This window comes from Leptonychotes weddellii, chromosome 9 (assembly GCF_054177405.1).
Source record: "Leptonychotes weddellii isolate Sample4059 chromosome 9, ASM5417740v2, whole genome shotgun sequence".
NCBI classification, from domain to species: domain Eukaryota; kingdom Metazoa; phylum Chordata; class Mammalia; order Carnivora; family Phocidae; genus Leptonychotes; species Leptonychotes weddellii.
The window spans coordinates 126441606-126451604 of record NC_138377.1 but is presented as its reverse complement, the minus strand read 5'-3'; the positions used below and the strand labels follow the sequence as shown (position 1 = coordinate 126451604).

Sequence of the window (9999 nt, the reverse complement as noted above, 5' to 3'; positions counted from 1 at the left end):
CTGTTTCGGCGGGTCACCGTTGTTGGCCATGAGCTCAAGATTAATGAGTTACCAGCGCACGTTAAATAAGATGTCTTTAAACAGAAACACACAGCAAACAAGGTCACACATTGATCGGTTGAGCAAAATGTGGCCAGAGGCTCTTAGGAACCTGGCCTGGTATTCATTCCCCGAGCCACGGATCAGTATTCGCTCAGTGTTTGTGACGATTCTACAGAACACAGCTATTAGGAGTAACGGCAACCAGCTGTACAGGGAAAAGGACATTTAGATTAAAAAAGCACTATGTCAAAGGGGCTTGAAAACAGACCTGGGCAGGAACACGAGCAGTGGGGCGGGCACGCACACACCACCCCTGCAACCCAGACGTGCTAACAAGCTCCGCGTGTTTCTAATGCGTCTCCAAGTTTGAGAATCACCTGGGGAGCTTTGGCGTCTCCTGCACCCAGGCTGTGGGGCACAGGAGGGCCGACTCCCACATGGTCCTGCAGCAGGCCAGGCTCACACTCTACAGAGCGCAGCCCTACATCTTCTGGCAAAGGGGACTGACTCAATCATAATGACAGCCAGACTCAGCAGAGGAGCTCCCTCTAGTCAAATCTATTCTCTTTGGTTCCACTTTTCCGCTTGACCATAACGTCTCAGCTTGGGCTGTGGGCGGCCTGTCTCAGCGGCAGGATCCTCAGCCTGCCTTGCTCACACCCCCGCCCCAGCTCCGGCCTGGCCCTCACCTTCATCCTCAGACAGATCCCTGTGGACGGAACCGGGTCACCCACCCGCCTTAGTGAGAGGAACGGGGGACAGGAAACCAGAGTGTAAGCACCGTAGACAGGAAGACGTGGGAAAGGGACACCCAGGGGGCTTCAAAAGTGCTGTTTCCGAAGCGGGGTGGTGGGTACGTAGGGTTTCACTTAGTTAGGCCTTCCATGTGTCGTTAACCACTCACGGACGTGCATGTACATGCAGGCATGCACACACACTTCCAGTCCAGTGTGAACCCATCAACACCGAGGACAGGACAGGGGCCCCTGCGTCCCTGGAGTCTACCCTGCCAGACACCGAGAAGAGGACGGCTCTAGTCTGCTCCAAACAGAAGGGGGACACCAGCAAGGGAAAGCCTGAGCGCGCAATCCCCACCCTTCTTTTTACGGAGCGAGCACCACACCAACCGCCACAGCTCACGGACAGGAAGCACGAGGGCCACCATGGGGCACCTAACTCACAGGGAGACCGTGGCCCTTACTGATCCCAGGGCCATCGGCGATTCCTGCCACAGGCACTCTCTTCCTTCACCACCTCCATTCTTTCCAAGTTTTATTACCCAAAACAAGGAGGGACGAGGGCGCCCACGACCAATCATCACCGCTACAGGATTCAAGCGGACAGAGACGGCAAGGACTCGATGCAGTTGGTGCCACCCACGTCTCCCCACACAAGCAAGAACAAGTGAGGGCTTTCTCAGGGTGGAAAGAAGGATGGCGAGGACTCTGAAATGGCCCCACGTGAGCTGCAAAAGCCCTGGGTTCTCCTTCTATTTATCCTTCTCTTTCTGCTCTTTTTCCTTCTTCTCCCGCTCGGCTTTCGCTTCTTCCTCCTCATGGTTTTTGATCAGCTGCTCCACTTCTTTCTGTTTGAGGACTCTGATGGCCGTCTTCCCGTTCTCTCTTGTTAGGGTGGCAATCTCCACTGCAAGGGAGCACACGCACATTATGGGGCAGACACACCGGGCAAACAACAGTCCCAGCTCCCCCTGGAGCCCAGGCTCCCCACGCTCCCGGGCTTGGTGCTGCGTGCAGCTCACAGCTACTCCGACAGTGAAGACGACCTTCCATCCTGTCACCTCCTAGCGACACTCCTACTTACGTGTCTCTCTCACCCATCCCAACCTCCAACTCGCCAGTCTGTCACTTTCCTGCAAAAAGCACACCAACCCCTGGCTCTAGCTGGCTGCGAGGACCAGAAGGAACCTCCATGTCCTCGTGGGCGCCCCTGAAGGCACAGTCAGATCACATGCCTTTTTCACGGACTTTGAAAGCTCTTCAAAACAAAGGCATGAAAGCAGCTTCCATGACCACAGACAAGTGGTAAACTAATACCAAAGGAAAAGGAATTTTTTGAGCAGGGGAAACAGAGTACTGCCTCCTTGAAATTAGGGAGAAGTACAAGACAGGACAGTCTGCAAGTCGACTGTGTTTTCTAAGGAACACCAGGAGCTAAATTATCCTAAACTAAATCGATCCATTAACTGACCACAATTTTTGAAAACCTTATTTAGAAATGTTGTTTTATATGATCATATAACTTAAATAAAGTATTTAAAATTGCAAACATGGGATAACATAAGAGATCGGTGGATTCAAAAGAACAGAGGCTCTAACAACTCATGCGTATGTCATCCCTCAGATACACTACAGCACACGGATAAATGCATAACCACACGCATATTACCGTGTGTATACACAAACACAGACAAGGCTGTCGAGAAGCCGATCAGACAATTATTAACTAAAGGTAGCATGGCTCAGATCTCTAACTATGAACAATAAGAACATTCAGGCCCAAGGCCTGACGCTCAGAACGTAGGGTGGGATTACGGTCAAGGCACTGAACCTCACTAAGGCCTAGCACCCTCACTTGGGAAACAGGTATAAGGCCGCTCAATTCATAAGGCTGCTGTTTCAATGGACTCGGACAAGATGTTAGGGCCGAACGCAGGAGCCAAACGGAAGGGGGACAACAGCTTCTCTCACTCAAGTGAGCCAGTTAGGAGTGAACCCCAATTACCTTTTTCAGCAGACAGTTTACTCACATCCATGGTCTTATTTAGGACTTTGATAGCTAAAGCCAGTGCGGACTTCAAAGTCATTTCTCCTTCTTTGTAGTCCTGTTTTAACATTGACACAGCTGCCTGTAAGACATAAAGGAGAATCAACTAAGAATTTCCTTTAAATTCCTGCACTTTGAGCGCCTGGGTGGCTCAGTTGGTTAAGCCACTGCCTTCGGCTCAGGTCATGATCCTGGAGTCCCAGGATCGAGTCCCGCATCGGGCTCCCTGCTCTGCGGGGAGTCTGCTTCTCCCTCTGACCCTCCCCCTTCTCATGCTCTCTCTCTCTCTCTCTCATTCTCTCTCTCAAAGAAATAAAATCTTTAAAAAAAAAAAATTCCTGCACTTTTTCGGAATATGGATTGGTCAGAAGAATAACGGCTGAAATCACTGTGGGCATTATAACCAACGCACACAATTCTGATGGCAGGGAGGGGAGACACGGGATGGGGTGACAAAGGGGTTGTTGATGCTCTATGAATGGGGTCTGCAACCTGGACCTCTTCAGACCTGCAAGGGGTCCGTGACAGAAGTCAAGGGGTCTGAGAACTAGGATGTGAAAAATAACTACATCTATTTCCACCCTTCTCACTGAAAATTAGCATTTCCTTTCATTATAAACGTAGACACTGAGCCCCAGGAGTATGAGCAGTGCTTGCAACTTCGTTACCAGCAGAAACCCAAGATGTCTTCCTATCACATTAAGGTTGCGCCAGCTATTTTAGAACTGTTTATACTCATGGCCACTTGAAAATCATGGTGGTTCTCAGATCTTTTGCTCAATTTCATAGCAGCATAAAAATACTCACAGCACTGTTGTTTCCAATGCATGTGGCTTTCCATCCTCCATAATTCCCACTCGGGTCACTCTGGTAGAGCTGAAAGCCATAGTGCTTATCCCAGCCGATGTACAGCAACGAAACACCAAAGGGACGTTTTCCTTTAACAGCAACAACAAACAGCCAAACATGTCAGCAGTCTGAATTAGGTATCACCACGCTTCCCTGAGCCCATGAGGGAGACTACAGGCTTCTTTGAAGTGAAGCATTCATAAACTGCTTTGTTTTCTGAACACCACAGATAAGCTCCAGCCAAAATCCCACTTTCGTCTCTAGGATTTGGACAGAGCCAGGAAAGGGAATAAAGACACAGAGGACCAGCGCTGAATTTCATTATTATGTAAAAAGCAATTTGTTTCCAGATTTGAAAATGGCATTATGGCCTTCCTGCAGTCTATTAATAAAACATGACAATCTACACAGCGGAAGCCAGTTAATTCAGGAAACAGATTTATGAAAAGTGTTTTATTTCATTTTCAACTTCTTTTTACCATCTCAAAAAGGTTATTATCCATAAAATGGTTTAACTTTTTGGAATACAATGTCCAAAAAATTCAGTACCTCCGAACTGTGTATAAGCTTGTTTGATATCACACAGTGCTGTGACCAACTGCTCACAAGGAATTGGTTCCTGATACTGCAATAAATACCTACGATAAAGAAATTGGCATATTAGTAGTTTTCTCTAAAACACAGATACACCCTAAGCAAAATACCCTCTGAAAATAAATCTGTGCCACAGGGACAATCTAACAGCCACCTGTGATTTGAAGAGGGGAGGAGAGCACGGCCACACCCTAATATCCTTAAAGGAAGTAACACGTTAAACTTTGGTTTAAGAAAACTTTAATTTTCTTTTTTTTTTTTTTAGATTTTTATTTATTTATTTATTAGAGAGCGAGCGAGAGAGAAACAGCGTGAGAGAGGAGAGGGTCAGAGGGAGAAGCAGGCTCCCTGCCGAGCCGGAAGCCCGATGTGGGACTCGATCCCAGGACTCTGGGATCATGACCTGAGCCGAAGGCAGTCGCTTAACCAACTGAGCCACCCAGGCGCCCCAAGAAAACTTTAATTTTCAATTAATACATTTTTTAATGACTCTGATCTTTGCAAAAATGACTTCTTAGAAACATCGAAACTAACGTATGTATCTTCAGTGATGCTGTTTATGACCATACCTTTGAGCAATGAGCCTCAGCTCATTAGTGAGAACGTTAGCATCAGAAGTGATACCTGCCACGCTGCAGGCCATGTCCCTTGAGGAAAAGAAAGACATTGATCGGTAAGCAGGGAGGGGTTTGTGAGTTCAGTTAGAAACGCACCCTTGCTCCAAAGCTACTACAGTAATGACAAAAGTTTCATCTTTATAGACTTTCAACTTGATGTCATTCCACATGAAAAATAAACAAATGCACCCGTAAGTTCCTCAACACATGTGTTTACCATCACCACCCTGTGAACGGGGCAAGAGAATAACACAAAGAAGCTAAAGGAAATCCCAAGATTCATCAACAAAGGCAACAGAGGTCTTACCAGACAGGAAGACAGGTTCCTCTGTGCCCTCCTCCCTCCTGGGGCCTGGCTTGATGGAGGTGAAGGGGAGGGCACCCACGGGAAGGGTCTTTTCTAAGCCTGCCTAGAAGCCCAGGGCTAGGCTCACACAAGGGGTGCACTTCTTTCTTTGCCCTCGTCCCCTGGTCTGCCCTGGCTCTCCCACAGACTCAACAGCCTCTGTCCTGCCTGGCAAGCCTGAGACAGTGACGCCGTGGAGGAGAAAGCACTCCTTTGGACAAGCCCATCAGAAAAGCCTGGTACCTGGCCCATCGCTTAGGGGACGGTCCAATCAGGAAGCCCTGCTCTCTGCTAGCTACGAAGTCCCACACACCCCACTGTCACAGAAACCTCACCAAGGGCACAGGGCTCGGCTGAACTGCCCCCACACCTCTGGGAGGCTGTGGTTTGGTAAAAGTCAGTATAATTCCACAGAATTCCTGAGTAGCCATTCTGAACAATGCTTTGAGGGCCTGCTACAAGCCAGACACTGTGCTAGTTTATTTCTATTTATTTTATTTCACTAAACTGCCATAACTACTCCAGTAGGCTGAGACCCAGAGACATTAAATAACCAGTGTAGGGTCACACGGCTTCTAAATTCACCCAAATCTGAGTGACTACCAAGCCTGGGCTCCTATCACTACACAACGCAGGTTCTCCACTGAGTGCTTGGCTCTGTGCTTAAAAAGGGTAACACATGGTCCTGGGCCTCAAGGTTTCAAACAAGATAAATTAGAAGCAAAAATTCTCAGAGGTAAAAACTGTTCACTTCAAGTACCATGTCACATGGAATAGCCCTCCCGAAATATGTGCGATGTCACTACGTGAGAAAGTGAGACATTTTTACACTCCCCTCCCGAAGATCTCACTTACTCATTCAGTTTATAAATTTTTTCAGAAAAAAAGACTTCATCAAGAAGCTTGTGGATGTTGCGTCTCTCTGCTGCAAGCAAAACACCGTCATTTGCTAAAATTCCCAAGCAGGTGCCTGCGTGTCCAATAGCTTCCATGGCGTATTCAACCTGATACAGGCGACCTACAGGACACAAGCAGTGAGTAAGCAGCACCAGGGCCCCCACGGCAGTCAGCAACACCACTGGCAGGACACACACAAGAGCCCCACTTTTACCCTCGAGGAGGCTCCTAACCAACCCGGTGACCAGAATCAGTCCAAAGTACAAAAAGCATAAACAACTCAGCAAGGATTAGAAAAAAAAGTTTGTGTGTAGGGCCGCCTGGCTGGCTCAGTCAGTAGAGCATGGGACTCCTGATCTCAGGGTTGTGGGTTTGAGCCCCGTGTGGGGTGTAGAGATTACTTAAATAATAAAACTTAAAAAAAGAACAAAAAGTCTGTAGATTTTTCCCCCCCTTTAAGTCAAACTCTAATTTAAAGACATTTTTTAATTTGAGATGGCTTAAACAATTTCCATTTTACCTTCTGGAGAAAATATGGTTGTCCTGGAGTCATATCTTCGAGACTGCAAAGGAAAGACAGGCAAGTGATTCCTACCCACCAGAAGTAAGTCCACTATTCATCTTATAAAACATCCTGGCATGCAAAGCTCAGTGTGCGGGAGGAAACTGGTAAGGAAGAGGACACCGTGCCAGCTCTTCTTCCTTCCATTCCAATTTTCTCATGCTAGTCCCTAGGTACAAGCAATAGGATTTATCAGGCAACAGCTTACTGGCATGTGTATCAACTCACCATGTTTTCTGAACTTTATAAAATTCCTGTAAAAAGAAAGTAAGATCATTATTAAAACGATGATCTACAATTTAAGGAGCATTTCCTGACTTAAAAAAAAATCTGTTTGGTTCACTCCCTTCACTCATCTAACATTTATGATAGAGCAGGCACTAGGCCAGATGCTGGAATACCACAACAGGGAACAGCAATCCCTTCCCTGCAGAGCTTACAGTCTGGTATTCAGGTGAGGGAGGCAGACACACACAGTTATAAAGCAATGGGGAAACAGAGATGCCAGGGGTAGAGTGGGAAGAGGGATGGGGAAAAATCAAGAAAGCAGGGGTGCCTGGGTGGCACAGTCCATTGGGCGTCTGACTCTTGGTTTCACATCATTATCTCAGGGTCCTGGGATCCAGCCCCATGTCAGGCTCCATGCTTGGCATGGAGTCCACTTGGGATTCTCTCTCCCTCCCTCTGCCCTCCTCCCCACTCACATGTGGGTGCTCTCACTCTCTCACAAATAAACTTTAAAAAAAATCAAGAAAGTATTTTTTAAGAAACAAATACAAAAAAAAAAAAAAGTTCAAATTAGAGATGTGAGAGGCAGAAATAAGGCTGGGAGCCATTAGGCCTAAGGGGAACGGTAGAGGAAGGGAGAATGGGAGAGCAGCCAGGCAGGAAGAAGAGCCTGCTCAAAGGCACTGGGACAGGACAGCTAAAATGCGAGAGACAAATTGCTAAAGTTAAAAAAATCTGAAGAAGCTAGAGAGCTTAGTAAGTATACAGACCCACGCAAAGCCTTGAATGCCAAGTTAAGAGACTGAGGCTTTCTCCAGAGTGATACGAAGTCCCAACCTAGAGGAGGTACGGGGGGTAATCTTAGTTCATCATTTCTATTCCTACAAAAGTCAACACTGGGGCTCAGCATGATTTAGTGTAAATGCCGAACTTCAGACTGCAAAGCCCATTTTCCTAAATCCCAGAATACCAGGAATTAAGCCTGGAGAGGTAAGTTGGGGATCCAAGCTCAGACCCCAACCCTGAAGGGCCTCCCGCCCCAAGAACTGCGAATTTTCTCTCTCAAGCAATGGGCTCCACGGAAAGACTGTGGGCCAAAGAGCCACAGGAGCTGAATGACCTTTAGTAAGATCACTGGCTGAAGAGAGAATGAAGAGGGCGCCTGGGTGGCTCAGTTGGTTAAGCGACTGCCTTCGGCTCAGGTCATGATCCTGGAGTCCCGGGATCGAGTCCCACGTCGGCTCCCTGCTCGGCAGGGAGTCTGCCTCTCTCTCTGACCCTCCCCCCTCTCATGCTCTCTGTCTCTCATTGTCTCTCTCGCAAATAAAGTCTTAAAAAAAAATTTAAAAAATAAAAAAAAAAAGAGAGAATGAAGAAAAAGTAACCAGTTAGGAGGCCCTTACAACAGGCAGGGAAAAGGTAAGAATGGCCCTGAGCACAAGCCCCGCTGCGCACCTGGGTGCAGTTCCAGCGGGGCAACTTTCCGATACCGACCCTCCCAAGAGACGCCTCCATCCCGCCTGTGCGACCGGACCCTGGCCCCAGACCCTGGCCCCAGCCCCGACGTGCGCACCAAACCAACCAAAGCCCCGACCTGGACGCACGAGCCAGATGCCCCGACCCCAGCCCAGACCCGGACGTGACTGATCCCCAACCCCGACCCATCCCAGGCCCGGCACCTGACCTGTGCGCTAGGTCCAAGCTCGGACCCGGGCCCCGCCCAGACGTGCTCGCCAAACCCCCGACCCCAGCCCCGACCCAGATGTGCGCGCCCAATCCCCAACCCCGACGTGAGCGCTAGATCCAAGCTTGGACCCCAGCCCCGCCCCGTCCAAGGCCCGACCCCCCGCCCCGACGTGCGCGCTAGATCCCAGCTCGGACCCCAGCCCTGGCTCCGATCAGAGCACGAGACCCAAGCTCGGACCCCAGCCCCGGCCCCGACGAGAGCGTTAGATCCCAGCTTGGACCTCAGCCCCGGCCCCGAGGTGCGCGCTAGATCCCAGCACGAACCTCAGCCCCGGCCCCGACGTGCGCGCTAGATCCAAGCTTGAACCCCAGACCCGGCCCCGACGTGCGCGCTAGATCCCAGCTCGGACCGGGACCCGGCCCCGACGTGCGCGCTAGATCCAAGCTTGAACCCCAGCCCCGGCCCCGGCCCCGACGTGCGCGCTAGATCCCAGCCCGGACCCGGCCCCCGGCCTCGGACCCGGCCCTGACGTGCGCGCTAGATCCCAGCTCGGACCCGGGACCCGGCCCCGACGAGCGCGCCGGACCCCCGAGCCGACCCGGACGCGCGCCCCGGCAGGCGAGCCCCACGACGGCCGGCCTGTCGCCGAGGAAGCGGGTGCAGAGTCATGGCACCTACGGTGCCTTGGTGGCGGCTGCAGGCCGAGACCACTCTCCCGCGACGCTCACGACCCCTGCCCGCGGGGAGGGCGGCCAAGCTTCCGCGGGCGCCCAGGGGCAAAGGCTTACCTGCGGGACACAGGGAAGAGTGGAGACCTAAACCGAGACTTTCCTCGAGGAAGAAAACTAGCCGCCACGACCACTGCCGAGCACCCGCTGTCAATATGGCGCTCGCGCGTGCGCAAAGCACGGGGGCGGGGCCGTCGCGGGCCCGGAAGTCCGGGGGCGGGGCCGGAGCTGGCGACCCGAGCGGGAGGCGGCATTACTGTCTTGTGCGTGCGTGCGGTCCGCCGCCGGCCTGGGGTGTGTGCGGGGTCGGCGCCTGGAGCCCCCCGCCCCTGGCGGCCGCGCACCCTCGGGCCGTAAGGGTCCCGGGCCAGGACGCTGTGCTCCGGGAGGGGCCGGCACCGCCCAGCGCGCCGTCCTCCCGCGCGGACCCTGTGACCCGTGCTGGCCCCCGGGCACTTCCTCTGCTGCTTCCCAGCACACTCGGTGTGCTGCGTGTGGAAGGTCACACTAGCAGTCGTGCGGGCCTGTTAACTGCTAATCAGACGAGCCGGCGTCCCGCCTCCGGGTCTCCCTTCTTGAACCTGCCCTCCGCTCTTACTGCGGACACACAGAGCAAGCTAGGACCGGGCTCACGAGCCTCCCCCACCGCCGCTCAGGCGAGGACG

The 9999-nt window shown here is 51.6% G+C and overlaps 1 protein-coding gene across 2 annotated transcripts; it reads right to left on the bottom strand.

Moving 5' to 3' along the window:
- Nucleotides 1-1301: 1301 nt before the first annotated feature.
- PSMA4 (proteasome 20S subunit alpha 4) lies at nucleotides 1302-9550 on the bottom strand. Of its 2 annotated transcripts, XM_006748347.3 has the most exons (10): nucleotides 9395-9531; nucleotides 7690-7756; nucleotides 6920-6945; nucleotides 6650-6692; nucleotides 6088-6250; nucleotides 4839-4916; nucleotides 4225-4313; nucleotides 3634-3764; nucleotides 2785-2908; nucleotides 1302-1686 (listed from the first exon to the last, which is right to left on the bottom strand). In XM_006748347.3, exons 3-10 carry the CDS (start codon nucleotides 6920-6922, stop codon nucleotides 1532-1534), a joined length of 786 nt encoding a protein of 261 aa, XP_006748410.1. In that variant the 5' UTR covers nucleotides 6923-6945; nucleotides 7690-7756; nucleotides 9395-9531; the 3' UTR covers nucleotides 1302-1531. The 2 variants fall into 2 exon arrangements, with proteins under 2 accessions (XP_006748410.1, XP_006748411.1); XM_006748348.3 differs by lacking the exon at nucleotides 7690-7756 and having other exon boundaries at nucleotides 9395-9550.
- Nucleotides 9551-9999: the final 449 nt, after the last annotated feature.